The 17,395-nt window shown below is 38.9% G+C and overlaps 2 protein-coding genes across 2 annotated transcripts in view; one reads left to right on the forward strand and one right to left on the reverse strand.

The window, feature by feature from the left end:
• bod1l1 (biorientation of chromosomes in cell division 1-like 1) overlaps positions 1-1,644 on the forward strand; it is a 49,840-nt gene extending 48,196 nt beyond the window's left edge. Inside the window, exon 16 of the mRNA XM_043700641.1 lies at positions 1,047-1,644. Coding sequence (XP_043556576.1) covers positions 1,047-1,164 — 118 coding nt within the window. The 3' untranslated portion in view covers positions 1,165-1,644. The remainder of the gene's footprint in view (positions 1-1,046) is intronic.
• Positions 1,645-3,049: 1,405 nt separating this feature from the next.
• LOC122555034 (coxsackievirus and adenovirus receptor homolog) overlaps positions 3,050-17,395 on the reverse strand; it is a 26,596-nt gene continuing 12,250 nt past the window's right edge. Inside the window, exons 2-6 of the mRNA XM_043700656.1 lie at positions 16,015-16,353; positions 14,527-14,805; positions 14,272-14,430; positions 9,974-10,044; positions 3,050-3,223 (exon numbers count right to left, since the gene is read on the reverse strand). Of these exons, the coding sequence (XP_043556591.1) occupies positions 3,050-3,223; positions 9,974-10,044; positions 14,272-14,430; positions 14,527-14,805; positions 16,015-16,353 (1,022 nt within the window). The remainder of the gene's footprint in view (positions 3,224-9,973; positions 10,045-14,271; positions 14,431-14,526; positions 14,806-16,014; positions 16,354-17,395) is intronic.

Raw genomic sequence — 17,395 nt, forward strand, 5'->3', positions numbered from 1 at the left:
AGGCCATTTTTGCTCCTTCACAATCTACAGACCCAGAAAATAACACTCTTATTCCTCTACAAAACACTGCACCTGGTTAAATTAATAGCTATGGCTTATATTTTAAGTTTAATCAAGAGACTTATTTCCAAAAACATATAATCAAGAAAAAACCCACTGCACTCACTAATACAGCTTTTCTCTTGGACAGACTTAAAACAACAATTAACTTATCTGATTCTGTGTTGTGAACTTCGCCCAAACCGGTTCCTCCAAGATTAGTTGTGAAATTCACTGTTTGTTAATGTTCCCAGATGCACTCCGATGTCCAGCGACACATGAATTCAGAAACAGTAAAGGCAGTAACTGTGCAGGTTCTCGCTCTCGCTCTCTCTCTCTCTCGCTCTCTCTCTCTCTCTCTCTCTCTCTCACACACACTCTCTTTCTTTCTCCCGTTCTCTCGCTCTCTCGCTCTCGCTCTCCCGTCCTCCATCTTGGCTTACCCTCTTTGATGATGGAAACAGTTGATTAGTGGATTCGCCATAAAGGGAAAGTTTGAGCAAACTACAATTGTATCTGTTGTTGTTTAGAAGAGTAAAAGAGGTGACTTTATTAAACCGATAAGATTGTGTGGAGTCTTGGCATGTATTGTGGGAGAATCTATTACTTTAAATCTAGAATCTAAGGTTGAGGCACAGGTGAGAATTTCTTTTTTCCTCTGACAGCACGGTCTTCCTGAAATGGTGGTGGAAGCAAAGTTGTTGAATACTTTTCAGACAGGGATAGATATATTCTCAATGAACAAGAGGTGAAAGATTCTCAAGTGGGAAAGAAACGAAGTAATCTGAATGGCAGAGGAGGATCAAGGGGTCTGTGCCTGCTTCTAATTCGTCTGTTTACGTGAATCAAATTAAGCCCCACTGATTTGGCTGTAAAGCCACAAAGGATAATTTGAGTCACATTATAATGACCTTTGGGGAATTGTAATCAAGAATAGAATTTTAAACTGAATGTGTTGATCCAAGACTGTACATCTACTGTATATCATTGGATTGTGTTTTTCACAGATCAAGGAGTCAGCTATCTCCTGTGGCTAAACAAGGACGCAAACGAGAAGCCAGTCCAGGAGAACGCAGAAGGGGTCAGCAAAAAAATGAAGTGCCACCAAAGAGAACAAGGCGATAACTAAGAATGCTAGATGTTGCTAGTCTGGCTGAACAAAATTGTTAAGCTGTCTTGTATATTGTATATTATAAATTAAGTTATATTTGTTGTAGTAACACAAGGGAAACATGTGAAGTCAGTATTGATAGATTGAAACTGTCTTTTTTACTGTACTTAAAATTTTGTGTTGTATATGGGAAATGGTAACGAAAATGTTAACGTGCTTTTACCTGTTGTAACTTGCAATTTTAAGTACAAAGTTTTCATTCTATGAATGTATTTTATTTTTACCAAATCCTATTTAATTGACAAAAATTGTTTGCTGAGAATAAGCAACTGAGGGATACAACTATTGACAATATACTGTACATTTAATGTGCATCTCTTGTTAATGTTCCATATGTTACATCCTTGGAATGGGTGACCAAAATATTTTGTATTCACATAAAACTCATTGAGCATGTACAAATGGTTTATAATAAAAGAAAATACTTGTTTATATAGTGCCTTATCATGCAGATACACCTGGAACCACTTCACACCATGAAATAATTTCTAAGGTGCAATTACTGTTAATTAGACAAAGACTGTATTGAGGTTAATTTTAATGCATCTAATGTTTGCAAGCTTGTGTAATATATGGTACTATGCGCACTTTGTTTATCATGTTCCTGACGTATTTTGATAAACTTGTGAACATTTTTATAAAAGGAAACACAGTAAGATAGTCATCAATATTGGGAGCTCCTTATCTAGTGGTGAGATCTGTTGTGCGGTTCTCATACTGTTCTTATCTCAACTAAACTCTGGTTTTGTCCAGTACTATAAATGTAAAACAGTAACTTTAAAGAGAAAAGATAATCTCAACGCTTTTGACTAAGAACCTCAGCTTGGAATTCCATATATCTCTCAAAACAAAAGGAAACCATTTACAACAGCTAGGTTTTGAGCTCTTCAAATATTTGAATATATATTGATATTCAAATATAGATGAATGCATCAAATCATGCTTGTCATACAAGTGGTGTATAAATAAAATTTCACAGCAAGAATGAACATTCATAGTATTCAAAAAAATTTGCCTTTCATAGGATCAACTAGATGTAAAATTACTGGCAATGAATACCCAGGGATGGATCTCTAAAGCATGGAGTTCATATTTTTCTTGAAATAGCGCACATTTTTTAAAAAATACAACATATTACATTTACAGCATAATACATGGATGATGTGTAAAAAATTTGCACTACCACATTTCAAAGTGGATCTTCAACATATTTTGTAATATATATTAAATGTTAAGGTCAATTCCCTATTGTATATGGAGAACTCATAGGTAATTTATTTAAAAATGTAAAGAGAACATACCAATATTTACTTAAAATGTAGCTGACAATGTAATGTCAGTGTGAGGGATTTCTAGAAAGGAGTTTTAACTTGTCTTCATGTACAGAAAATTAACAAAAGTACTTTGTTTTTATGATCTATTAAATATCTTGAGATTTTGAGCTGTTTCCGTCACAACAAGCTCCTTTACTCAAACTGTTACGCTGTATTCTCTTTGAGGTCCTATTAACCTTACAGAAATGATCATAAATTCCTGTAAAGTTGTAAATTTCTCCCAAATCTTAAATATCTGAAATATTTTGTCACGTGGTAAAATTGCTACTTAAAAATATATAGACTGATTCAATTAGCATCTAATATCTTACCTGGTCTTTGTTAGTTAAAAAATAAAACACTGATTTTTGATAACTGAAGCAATTACATGAAACACTTAATTCTTAATGGCTTACTATTTCAGCAAAAGTAAATGCATGAAAATACACCACAGTTTTAAAGTGTTGTAACTATGTAAGTGAGGCCCTTCGTAATACACGTTTGCATTACAGTGACCGTCTTCACTTTAGTACATTACATGGAAATTCATATATGGTTGATGCACCACTGAGGCAGTTTCCGTAAACTGATTTGATTTGTTTCTGGCTTTGACTGGTGGCCTAGACAATCGTCTAGTGTGGTCAATGGTAGCATAAGTGACTTCACTATTTTCTTGCCAAAATTCTTGCGATTTCAAATCCTTTATAATGAGAAAATCATTGAATAGGGAGATTATTCATTTCATTATTTTTAAACCTATTTTACAAATCTTAAATATCAAACATAAAATATTTAGAATATTAATAAACTTAGCAAATAAATTTTCAGCTGTCTTTTGGAAAGGAAAAATTAAGGGCACATATTGGAAATAGAATTTTTAAATGGTGTAGAGAAGCAAAGGGACTAGTGCAAGCATATAAATCATTTATGACGCAAGTTAATAAGGCTGTAGCAAAAACAAGCCAAGCACGCTGATTTAGCACCACAGGACAAAATTGAAAAATGCTGGAGTTGGGTGAAGTGTATCAAAAGCTTTCATTAGATTTTACTTGCAGTACTGTACAGGTTCTGTTGCCATGGACGATTTTTAATAAATAAAGGCACTTGTGGGTGCAGACGGTATTTGCAACTCTGAGACAAGAATTAAGAAGTTACACACATTGTAAAGGATTATCAGGCGGAGTGTTTTTTCCTTGGAAAGTGGCTCAGCAGTGCTCTACTATAAATTTTGAAATGTTGATACTCTTAGATAATAAATGGAATTTAATGCTCTCCCAAAACAATACCTGTGCCATGACTGTTAGCTATGAGAAGGCCTGTGAAATGTCTTCCCACCATTCCAACTGAAACCCTTTCAGAGACTCCCTAAGTGGGAAGTCTAAAGAGTAGACGTCGGGAGACAGCATTTATACCTCATTTAGTGATATAGTGTTTGGAAGTGAAACCTAATAGAATGATCTGCATTTTCTGGCAAAAACCACCTCCCCTGTCGTCATTCATCCCACATGACCTAGCCATGCCCCTGGTGGTGATCCTGGACTTTGCTTGGATGCACTGGATGCTATTGCTCCCCCTTTGACATTGCTGAGTGATGCATTGCTTCCGGTCTGGCCATCCAGAAGCTCATGAAGGATGGCCTGCTTCCTGTATCTGGGGTCCTTAGCCCCAGAGAAGGCCAATGCTGCCCAATTAATGCCTTATGAAAACTTACATGGTAGAGACAGGTTAGTGGGTGATTGGGTAAGATGGTTTAGGTATCAGAGTGCGATTAATCATGTCCTAGGAAGGGAGTGGTTTGGTGTCAGACTGGGGTGCATATGGAGTTCAGGTTTTGGTGAGGGGTGACACATCTGGGTGCCCAAGAGGGTGATCAGATATCTGAGGCATGATTGGGCATAGGTTATCGGGTGCGTAGGACTGGATCAGATGTTGGGGTGGTTGGATCAGATGTTTGGCAAATGTCAGAGATTGGGCCATTAGTAGTGCTGTATAGTAGGTTCACAACTCAGAGTTGGAGATCTTTTGGAAGGTTTTTGACGCTACCCACTGGAAGTTCAAACTTTATGTGAATTCCTGCCGAATCAGTGCAACGGAATTTGCAAGATACCTGGGCCTTATCTTTGACATTCATGGATGACATCAAATTGGGAGAGAGAAATGATTGCTGGACACATTAATATATGTATCAAATAGACAAATATTGGTTATTGAGATTCAGCACAGATATAGGGAAGTGATTGCTGGGCTCGTTGATAAGATATTTGTATCATCAATAGTCACAGGTGAGGTGCCAGAAGATTGGAGGTTGGCTAACATGGTACAACTATTTAAGAAGGGTGGTAAGGAAAAGCCACGGAACTATAGACCGGTGAGCCTGACATCGGTGGTGGGCAAGTTGGAAGGAATCCTGAGGGACTGGATTTACATGCATTTGGAAAGGCAAGGACTGATTAGGGATAGTCAACATGAATTTGTGAGTGGGAAATCATGTCTCATAAACTTGATTTTTTTTTAAAAAGTAACAAAGAGGATTGATGAGGGCAGAGCAGTGGATGTGATCTATATGGACTTCAGTAAGGCATTCAACAAGGTTCCTCGTGGTAGACTGCCTAGCAACGTTACATCTCATGAATACAGGGAGAACTAGCCATTTGGATACAGAGTTAGCTTGAGGGTAGAAGACAGAAGTGGTGGTGGAGGGTTGCTTTTCAGTGACCAGTGGTGTGACATAAGGATCAGTGCTGGATCCATTGCTTTTTATCATTTATATAGATGATTTGGATGTGAACACAGGAGATATAGTTTGTAAGTTTGCAGATGACATCAAAATTGGAAGTGTAGTGGATGGCAAAGAAGGTTATCTGCAAGTGCAACGGGATCTTGATCAGATAGGCCAATAGGCTGAGGAATGGCAGATGGAGTTTACATAAATGTGAGGTGCTGCATTTTGGAAAAGCAATTCAGAGCAAGACTTATACACTTAATGATAAGGTCCTAGGGGGTGTTGCTGAATAAAGAGACCTTGGAGTGCAGGTTCATAATTCCTTGAAAGTGGAGTCACAGGTAGATAGGATAGTGAAGAAGGCATTTGGTATGCCTTCCTTTATTGAACAGAGCATTGAGTATAGGGGTTGGAAGGTCATTTTGCAGCTGTACAAGACATTGGTTAGGCCACATTTGCAATATTGAGTGCAATTCTGGTCTCCCTCCTATCGGAAACTTGAAAAGGTTCAGAAAAGATTTACAAGAATGTTGCCAGTGTTGGAGGATTTGAGCTACAGAGAGAGGCTGAATAGGCTTTGGCTGTTCTCCCTGGTGCAGCGGAGGCTGAGGGGTGACCTTATAGAGGTTTATAAAATCATGAGGGGCATAAATAGGGTGAATAGACATGGTCTTTTCCCTGGGGTGGGTGAGTCCAGAACTGGAGGTCATAGGTTTAGGGTGAGAAGGGAAAAATCTAAAAGGACCCAAGGGGCAACTTTTTCATGCAGATGGAGGTGTATGTATGGAATGAGGTGCCAGAGGAAGTGGTGGAGGCTGGTACAATTACAACATTTAAAAGGCATATGGATAGGAAGAGTTTAGAGGGATCTGGGCCAAGTGCTGGCAAATGGGACTAGATTAGGTTAGGATATCTAATCAACATGGATGTGTTGGATCAAAGAGTCTGTTCCATGCTGTATATCTCGATGACTCTATATGTTTGTATGGAATTTGTTCAACATATAACTGAAACTGGTGTAGGACATGGGATTGACCACACTTACAGAACTGCCCTTTGGCCAATTAAGTTTGCATAGACAAAAACTATTCTAAATCTATACTTGTCCTACTTAACAGGACTTGGCCCATAGCCTTGAATGGTATGTCATTTCAAGTGTCATGTCAATTTTTAAAAGTGTGAATTTTCTCACGTCAACTACCCTCACAGGCAGCACATTCCAGATTCCTATCACTCTCTGGGTTAAATAATTCTTTCTCAAATGCCCTCTAAACCTCCTACAGTTCATCTTAAAATTATGCCCCTTAATATCGATTCTTCATACAAGAGGAACAGCTGCTGTCTATCCACCCTTTCATAATCTTGTGCACCTTTATCACATCCTCTCTCAGCCTTCTCTGCTCGAAAGAAAGTAATCTGAGGTTATCTAACTTCTCTTCATAGCTAAACTGTTTCATTTCAGGTAATATCCCAGTCTCTCTTTTCCTCCTGATCCATGCTGAATATTCCTAGACATATTGGGTTCTCTGGGCTTGTTGCTCCTACGTTTCACCCTGAAGGGAACATGTTGGGCCTGTACTCTGCCAAATTTAATTTGAAGGCCCCCACCTCCCCCCCCCCTGCCAACATCCCCCAAGCCCCAGTGTTCTGCTGTATATATTCCATTCTACTTTGGCCTGATCCTGCCTTATTTTAATAAAATCTGACTTGCCCCCAATCCAAAATCCATTTTTACAGACTACTGTTTTCTTTTCCAAAACAATTAGTGTCGTGGTCATTGTCATTAGAATACTCTCTCGCTGCTACCTTGAATACCTGACTGGTTTCGTTCCCCAGAATTAGGCCCATGTTGGACCTTCTACATATTAATATAAAAAGCTGTTCTGAATATACTTTAAGAAATCTGGTCCTTATAAACCCTTTATACTTTGACTATCCCAATTAGTGTTGGGGAAGTTGAAATTCCCTAACATAATTACCTTATTACTGCATTTACATACCTCAATGAATTGTCTATATATCTGCTCTTTCATTGTCCACTGACTGGTAGTGTATAAGACACTCCCAGCAATGTGACTGTCCCTTTTTTATGCCTCGGCTCTACCCACAAAGCCTCATTGAAAGACTCTTCCAAGATATCATCTTTTCTTACAGCAGTAACTGACCCCTAAATTAATAATGCAATATCACCTCTACTTTACATCCTCCCCTCTCCTGTCTGAAGATAAACTTGCAGGTTCTGCCCCTCCCTCACCTCTCTGTAATGGCAACACCATCACAATTCTACATGTCAATCTGTGCCCTTATCTCATCCGTCTGACCACTAATACAGTAAGTACTAAATAAATTAAAGGGGTGGTCATCCAGCCTTGCTTTACTCCCTTGAAACTCAGAATGGTTGAACTCCCTCTGCCTTAGTTTCTTTACTAAAGTTTGCTATGTCCCTATTGGATGAACACTGTATCCCATGCCCTGCTGAGCTGATTTAAACTCACCCCAACAGTGCAAGCAAACCCATCCACGAGGATGCTGGTCCCATTCTGGTTCAGGTGCAGACTGCCCCATTTGTGGAAGTCCAACCTTCTCTGGAAATGGTCCAAGTGATCTAGGAATCTAAAACCCTCCTTCCTGCACCAACTCTTGTGCCATACATTTATCAACCATCAAAATTATGTTTTGCCAAAATATGGTAAGATTCAGCCGAAGGTGTTTGCAAAAACATAGAATCATACATTAAGAAGAGCCCCTTTGGCCAATTGAGTTTGCATAGACAAAAACTATTCTAAATCCATACTTGTCCCACTTAGCAGCACTTGGTCCATAGCCTTGAATAGTATGCCATTTCAAATGCTCCTCCAAGTAATTTTTAAAGGTTGTGAATTTTCTCCTATTCGCCTATTCCTGTACTCACGAACACGTGGCACTGGGAGTAATCTAGAGATTGCAACCTTTGAATAAGCAGGAGGAGAGGGAAGGCTCATCCATAAACTAAAGTTCATTATGCAATGATAATTATATGGGTGTTGCATTAATTTTAATTGTGAAGTTGAAATTGCTCAGTCTTACTTTCCAGGGACCCAGTCAGATTTTTGTCCATGTCAATTGTTGCACCAGCAATTCCCACTCCAGGTAAAAATCAGAGCTTCATTGCCCAGGGCTCACATCAGTAACTTGCATTTATATAGCTTCAAGAACACTCTACCCTTAAGGGCAGTGGAAGCTGGTTCAATAAATAATTCAAAAAGCATGTAGATCTGATCAGCAGTATTGTGGATTTTCCTGAATACTACAGTTAAGGAAAGCCTCAGAAAGGTTACAAAAGAACATAAGAAATATGAGCAGGAGTAGATCACTCAGTCTGTCAACCCTATGCCGCCATTCAACAAGGTCTTGGCTGATCTGGCCAAGGCCTTGTCTCCTCTTTCATCCCAGTTCAGCCTCAATTCCCTGATATTTCAAAAATCTATCTACCTCCTCTTCAAATACTTGCAGTGGTCTAGCCACCACAACTCTCTGGAGCTGGAGAATCCCAAACATTCACAGTCCTCTGAGTAAAGAAATTCCTTCATATCTCAGTTTTAAGGGAGTGTCCCTTTATTCTGTAACTATGTCTCCTGATTCAAGATTCACCTACTCGTGGAAGCATCTTGTTTACATCTGCCCTGTCAAGCCCCTTTACTACAGAGGTGGTTTATCCAGGATGTTCGTAACCGATATTGAAGTGAGGTTGGAAGAGTTACAGCTATTAGAATAATTCAACTTGGAACAGGAAAAGTTAAGCACGGAGGTATTCAAGATGATGAGAGATGTTGTAAGAGTAGATAAGAGTTTCCTCTGGTCAACTGACTGGGAGCAGAGATTTAAAATCATTGCCAAAAATCTGCAGGGGAGATGAGGGGTAATTTCTTTTCACTCAGAATTGTTGAGATTCAGAACAGCCGACCTGAAGAGGTGGCAGAAGCTGGTTGAACGTATAACTTCAAAGTGAGTTGTAAACATACATGGTGATGAAGAACTTAGGGAGTCACAGACTAAAGGTGGTGATGTAGGTTGAAGCACGGTTACTTTGTCAAACTGAAGCACAGGCATGATGGGCTGAATGGCTTCGCTGTAATCTCCTTTGTTTTCACTTTATTTATTGAACCATCTTCCACTGCCCTTAAGGGTAGAGTGTTCTTGAGGCTATATAAATGCAAGTTACTGATGTGAGCCCTGGGCAATGAAGCTCTGATTTTTACCTGGAGTGGGAATTGCTGGTGTAACAATTGACATGGACAAAATTCTGACTGGGTCCCTGGAAAGTAAGACTGAGCAATTTCAACTTCACAATTAAAATTAATGCAATCACCAATGCACAGCACCTTCATAAAAGCCTTATCGATATTTTTATACCAAGTCACATAAAGAGATAAAATGATACATGAGGAAGACTCTGTCTAAGAGGTTACATTTTAAGAAGCATCCTGAAGGAGGAGTAAGAGGCAAGACTCTTAGAGAAGAAGCTTCCAAATTTAAGGCCTAGGCAATTAGGAATGAAGAATAGTCTCCAGGGCACGGTATTGTTCAGATGCTGGCTACATGCCCAGCCACAATCAGCAACCTTTGCAAAAGGAATGGGAGGAAAAAAAACAAGAAAAGAAACAAGAAAACGGCACAAATAGCAACACTTCTTGCGCAAATACAATTTTTTTTAAAATTTGTTTTTTGAAGTGTAAAATGGAGATTTACCTCTTCATTGGTTTGTACAGCAATATCTTTCTGGTTTTCCACAAGGAAAATTGAACTTCGTTGTTGTCTTTCTATAATAAGTCAAAGATCATAAACATTTTTAGGATTTGTGTATTGCCTCCAAGCTTCTGTTTTTTTTCTCTAATGTGTTTTTTTTAATGTGATGCTGGTTATCATAAAACCAAAGAATTATCCTGATTTTGGCTGCCACCTAAAACTTGATGTACTGTATGTAAATCTCACTAAATCAATGGACTTTTGTTGGAAATAATATTGTCATTATACATTACATAAATTATTAAACAAAACACTTGAGGTGACTTTGGCAAATGGGTTGAGAGAAACATTAATATTCATAAAACCAAACAGCATTGCAAATCTGAGATTAAAAATGGGGCTTTAATTCATGGAAACAATATACCATGCTGCTCATTCATATGCAAGCATTAATATTTCTTTTTATGTGTGCTCAAAGAAATCTGATCACTTTCAAATTGTAATGGTTGAGAATCTAACTTTAAAAACAATATACTATTTAGCCTATTCCTTGAATTTCTTGAACTACCTGCATATTCTTTAAGCCACACATCATCCTGACTTGAAACTAGATTGCCTTCCCTTCAGTGTTGCAGGGTCTCCCTCTGAATAGGACTGTTGGTGTTCCTACACCACAGACTGCAGCAATTCAAACAAAAAGCTCACCACCAGTATTTTCAGTGGTTTTAGGTATGCAAATTGCTAGTGATGTCCACAACTCATGAACAAATAAATCCTTTTTTAAAAAAGAGTTATTCTAGTCCTAAACATTACATTTTCCATTAATTACTTTGGAATTGAAGTCATAGAGTCATAGAGATGTACAGCACAGAAACAGACCCTTCCGTCCAACCCGTCCATGCCATCCAGATATCCCAACCTAATCACGTCCCACCTGCCAGCACCTGGCCCATATCCCTCCAAATCCTTCCTATTCATGTACCCATCCAGATGCCTTTTAAATTTTGCAATTGTACCAGCCTCCACCACTTCCTCTGGCAGCTCATTCCATACACGTACCACCCTCTGGTTAAAAAATTGCCCCTTAGGTCACTTTTATATCTTTCTCCTCTCACCCTAAACCTACACACTCTAGTTCGGGACTCCCCGACCCCATGGAAAAGCCTTTGTCTATTTACCCTACTCATGCTCCTCATGATTTTATAAACCATCCAAAAGGTCACCCCTCAGCCTCCAACGTTCCAGGGAAAACAGCCCCGGCCTATTCAACCTCTCCCTATAGCTCAAATCCTCCAACCCTGGCAACATCCTTGTAAATCTTTTCTGAACCCTTTCAAGTTTCACAACATCTTTCCGATAGGATGGAGACCAGCAATATTCGAAAAATGGTGTAACCAATGTCCTGTACAGCCGCAACATGACCTTCCAACTCCTATACTCAATTCTCTGACCAATAAAGGCAAGCAAACCAAACACCTTCTTCACTATCCTATCTACCTGCAACTCTACTTTCAAGGAGGTATGAACCTGTACTCCAAGGTCTCTTTGTTCAGCAACACTCCCTAGGACTTTACAATCAAATGAATAAATCCTGCTAAGATTTACTTTCCCAAAATGCAGCACCTCGCATTTATCTAAATTAAACTCCATCTGCCACTTCTCAGCCCATTGGCCCAACTGCTCAAGATTCCGTTGTAATCTGAGGTAACCTTCTTCGCTGTCCACTACACCTCCAATTTTAGTGTCATCTGCAAACGTGAATATGTAGTTTCACAAAAACAAATTTACATGTGGCTAACTGGCCTGTGGCTCCTGTTTTCTGGTTTCCTGCTTTCTTGAATAGCATTGCTGTTTTTACTGGCTTTGAGTTCATTGCATCTATTCTAGAATATACGGACTATTCTGGAATATAGGGAATGTTAGAAAATCACAATCAGTGCATCCACTGTCTCTAAGCTACCTCCAAGGGCATAAATCATTGGCTTTTATTGCCTTAAGCTTCTCCAAAACAACTTTTTTTGCTCATATTAATAATTTGAAGCTCTTAACTCTTGTTCTTTCACTCCTGATTTGTAACATTTCTGCACAAAATATCTGTTCAATACCTCTGATATTTTTTCATTCCCCAAACTTTAATTTGCCTGCAAGGCAATTTATTTTACCTATTTTCCACCTCCTTGCATAGTTTGAAAAACATTTACAGTCTGGTTTTATATTTCTGATAAATTTATACATTACTTCTTTTCCTTAATATTTACTTTTTACTGATTTCTATAACAATGTAAGTTCTCAGGTGTGCTTTGCAATATTACAAACTTGTTTGGTAATCTAATGTTATTCTTAACTTTGTAGTAAACCATGGGTGGATCTTTCTTGCTGAGTTTTTATTCTCCAGCGCAACAAATTTTATAGGAAGAAACATTATGCACATGACTTCAATTCTGCATTGGCAATTGCTGTGGAATTGTAACAACAACAACACGAAAAATAAGATATTACGCATACTGAGAATTTGAAATTAGCATGGAAAATGTTCAAAAAATCAGCAAGCCTTGCAGAATCTATAAAGAGTGATGTGGAGTTAACACCACAAGGACAAAGTTTTATTCAAAGTTTGGGAGAAGATTTGTAGCTCGGGTACTCGTTGTTGTGGTTCTGTTCACCGAGCTGGGAATTTGTGTTCCAGACGTTTTGTCCCCGGTCTAGGTGACATCCTCAGTGCTTAGGAGCCTCCTGTGAAGCGCTTCTGTGATCTTTCCTCCGGCATTTATAGTGGTTTGAATCTGCCACTTCCGGTTGTCAGTTCCAGCTGTCCGCTGCAGCGGTCGGTATATTGGGTCCAGGTCGATGTGCTTATTGATTGAATCTGTGAATGAGTGCCATGCCTCTAGGAATTCCCTGGCTGTTCTCTGTTTGGCTTGTCCTATAATAGTAGTGTTGTCCCAGTCGAATTCATGTTGCTTGTCATCTGCATGTGTGGCTACTAAGGATAGCTGGTCGTGTCGTTTCGTGGCTAGTTGGTGTTCATGGATGCGGATCGTTAGCTGTCTTCCTGTTTGTCCTATGTAGTGTTTTGTGCAGTCCTTGCATGGGATTTTGTACACTACTCAAACCGCTATAAATGCCGGAGGAAACATCACAGAAGTGCTTCACAGGAGGCTCCCAAGCACTGAGGATGTCACCTAGACAGGGGACGAACGTCTGCAACACAAATTCCCAGCTCGGTGAACAGAACCACAACAAAAAGTTTTATATAAAGTGAGTCCTGAAATATTAATTATTTTTCTCTCTCCTTTGATTCTGTCAGACCTGCTGAGTATTTGCATTATGTTCCCTTCATACTCCTAAATAAAATAAACTAATAGTGTAAGGACTAATTTGCATTTATTCAGGACCCTCCACATCCACAATTTTTTTCTTTTGGAGCATTGTGTGACTTTGGAACTCTCTGCTTCAGAAGGTGATGATGGAAGGAGATGGTCATTGAATTCTAAGGCAGAGATAAATAGATCTTGTTGAGCAAAGGGATCAAAAGTCATTTGGGATCAATGGAAATGTGAAACTCGGAACAAAAACACATCAGCCTTGATCGTATTAAATGGTGGAACAGGCTCAAAGGGCTGAATGACCTCCACTTGCTCCTGTTCATACGTTTGTGAAAAAAAAAACTGGAATTGCTGGAGATACTCAGCAGGTCTAGCAGCATCTATGGAGAGGAAGCAGAGTCAACGTTTCAAGTCTGGTCGCTCTTCATCAGAGTTCTGACTGGACTTGAAATGTTAACTCTGCTTTCTTCCCATGGATGTTGCCAGACCTGCTGAGTTCCTCCAGCAATTTCTGTTTTTGTTTCAGATCTCCAGCATCCGCAATTCTTTGTTTTCTTCATATGTTTGTATGTTTCTTCTTGCGGAGAAAGTGAGGTCTGCAGATGCTGGAGATCAGAGATGGAAATGTGTTGCTGGAAAAGCGCAGCAGGTCAGGCAGCATCTAGGGAACAGGAGAATCGACGTTTCGGGCATTAGCCCTTCTTCAGGAATGAGGAAATGGTTTGGTGGTGGTGGTGTTTCTTCTTGCCCCAAGTGCTGAACAGCAAACATTTTACTTGTTGTCAAGTGTAGCCAATATAGTTTTGTAGGCAAATCCCAATACTTTCTTAGGAAGTCACTTACAGAATCCTTGCTGGATATTAAGTAGTAAAATCCTTAAACAGGACACAATTAGACGTATTAATTTTGGCACTCATCTGTCGATAAATTACATTGTTAGTACAATTTTAATAACATTTATTGTACATAAGTTACCTTTCATCTTTTTCTTAACTATCCTTATTGTTGCCAAGATTATGGAAACAATGAATAATACCATTGCTGAAGTAATAACAACCACCAGCCATGGAATTCTGGGAGTGCTAGTATTGTTTGGCATGTTGAGAGTCGTTTCCACTGAGGATGTGGCAGAATCTGCAAAAATAAATCTTAACTAAGCAATTGTTCGCAACATTCACTTATCTGGAAAACATGTCAATATACACTCACAATAGTGAAAAGGCAAATTACCAGATACTGGAATTTTCACTAGGCTGCTCTTCTCTGTGCTAAAATTATTGCTGACTTTACAAAAGAAAAAGCCACGACCCTCCTTCATTGTAGGATTGAGCTCCAGTGTTTGTTGATAATGTCTTATTCTTTTGGCTTTTTCTGTTTTACTGGCCTTCCTGTGCCACATGTAATTGATAGGTAAGGAGCCACTTGTAACTTCACATTTCAATACGACTCTGTTTTCATCAGTAATATTTTGACCTTGAAGAATTCTGACAATGGGTTTTGAAACAGCATCTGAAATAAGAGAGGTATTTAACAACATTGAAAGAAACAAACATTTGACCAATAAATCAAAAGCAGAAATTGCTTGAAAAACTCAGCATGTCTGTGGTGAGAAAGCAGAGTTCACTTTCATCCTGAAGAAGGCTCACAGGACCCAATATTTAATTTTGCTTTCTCTGCACAGATGCTGCCAGACGTACTGAGTTTCTCCAGCAATTTCTGTTTCTGTTTCTGATTTACAGCATCCACAGAACTTTGCTTTCTTTAAACAAAGTACAGTGCATCATAAACTTTTAGTTTGTTATTCTTTCTGAGAAAGAAACCTATGTGAATATGTTTATTCGACAAATGTGTTTCTACAATAACGTGATGACACAGATTCCATGACGCATTTGAGCTGGTCCACCACAAGTATGAAATTGTTTGCCAATGATGTTGACTAGGAACATTGACCACGCCTCCTTCAATCAACAAATGTCTACTATCCCTGCTTAAAGATGCTTGCAAAACAGAAGGAAGCCATTCAGCTCATTGTGTCCACACTAGTTAATAAAGATTTGACAACACTAATCCCATTTTCCAGCTCTTGGCCCATACCCTGGAGGCTATGGCAACACAAGTGACTATCTAAATGTTGCTTAAGTGTTCTGAGAGTTTCTAACTCAACCACCTTTCAGGAATTGAGTTCCCAATTCCCGCCACTGTCTGGATGAAAACAAATCTCCACAATTCCCCTCTTTGTCTTCTACCTCTTACCTTAAATCCATGACCCTTCAGTATTAGTCCTCCTGCTAATGGAACAATGCCTTCTTATCCATGCTATCTATGCCCCTCATAATCTTATAGACTTTTATCTGGCCCCCTCACAACCTTTGCTGCTCTGAGGAAATCACCATCACCTTATCCAACCTTCTGTCATAGCTCAAGCCTTCATCAATAATAATAATAATAATAATAATGCTGGTGCAGGATTTAACTAAAATATATCACAGAGAGTCCATATAAATCCTCGACACCAAAGTTGCTTCTCCAACATAAAAGGAACCAGTATGGCTTCTTTTAAAAAGATTTTTATTATATCATATTTCAATGGAATTCTTTTTTAACTTTAACAGTTAGAAATTTTAAGATGCTGCTATATTCTCACACTTGCAATAAAACATGGTAAAATAAATTGTAAGTTCGAAACTTTGATTTTTTTTTGATATCTTGATATCTTACCTCTCGTTATAGTAAGGAAGGTCTCTTCAGATCTAACACTTCGGTTCTTACTATATGCCTCACACCTGTATATTCCAAAATCTTTTAATTTCAGGTCAGTGATTAGGAGAGAGAGATTCACAAATGAAGAATTTTCTGGCAGTTGAACTCTATTTTGATAAGTTTCATCTTGAACATTGACTTCAGAATTGCCAATGGTTCCGTACATTAATAATGAATTGTTCTTCAACCAACTGAAGTTGGTGTATTGGTCAGAAATGAACTTGAATGAACATGGGAGCAATGCACTTCTTCCAACTGATCCATTCACGTTATTTTGTTGTGCTTGACTAATAGAAACTGCAAAACAGCAGGCAAAGACATGATGTAACATTCTGAGCAATAAATATCTACTTTATTAGATATAGCAATCCGAATCTTTACATTTGTAAATTACATTTTCTTTTAAAAATGCATATTATTTCACAATGATAAAAAAAACTGCTCATTTTCAGACAAATTGCATCAAATCAAGATATTTTCTAACTTCCTATTCAATATCCTTTCAAGGACTCAAGCAAACAGTATGAACGATAATGTTGCACAGAATACAAAGACTGTTTCTTTATTTCTCTCAAAAATGGCCATTTGGTTGACTTTTATTCCAATCTAAGAGGCTTGTAAAATAATGATGCATTCAAAAGGGAGCACCGCTGACAGCGCAGCACACCCCCACAGCTGCATTGAAATGTAATCCTTGCAAATCATATAACTAGGGCCGTGATTAGACCTTTAAACTAAATAATGGTTGTGGGGGTTCAGTTGCGTGGAGAATTATAGAAAATTAAAGGTGGAGAAGGCTCAGCAGAGACATTAAAGTTTCCAGAACAAGTAATAGGACAGAAAGTATGCAAGGGGACAGGAATCCAACTTCAGGCATAACAGATAAAGGGAAAGTGAGGACTGCAGATGCTGGAGATCAGAGTTGAGAGTGTGGTGCTGGAAAAGCACAGCCAGTCCAGCAGCATCTGAGAAGCAGGAGAATCGACATTTCAGGCATAAGCCCTTCATCATTCCTGGGGTAGTCAATGCAGGACTGAGAGTGTTATATATGAAGCAAGATAAATGAGTTTGTAGCGCAGATTGAAATTGGCAGGCACAATGTTGTGGATATCACAGAGATGTGTCGTGGTCCACATTGGCACCAACGACATAGGTAGGAGGAGGGCTGAGGATGTTAGGCAGGCTTTCAGGGAGCTAGGTTGGAAGCTCAGAGTTAGAACAAACAGAGTTGTTGTCTCTGGTTTGTTACCCGTGCCACGTGATAGAGAGTCGAGGAATAGGGAGAGAGAACAGATAAATGCGTGGCTACAGGGATGGTGCAAGAGGGAGGGATTCCGGT

This window comes from Chiloscyllium plagiosum, chromosome 1, assembly GCF_004010195.1.
Source record: "Chiloscyllium plagiosum isolate BGI_BamShark_2017 chromosome 1, ASM401019v2, whole genome shotgun sequence".
Lineage (NCBI taxonomy): Eukaryota > Metazoa > Chordata > Chondrichthyes > Orectolobiformes > Hemiscylliidae > Chiloscyllium > Chiloscyllium plagiosum.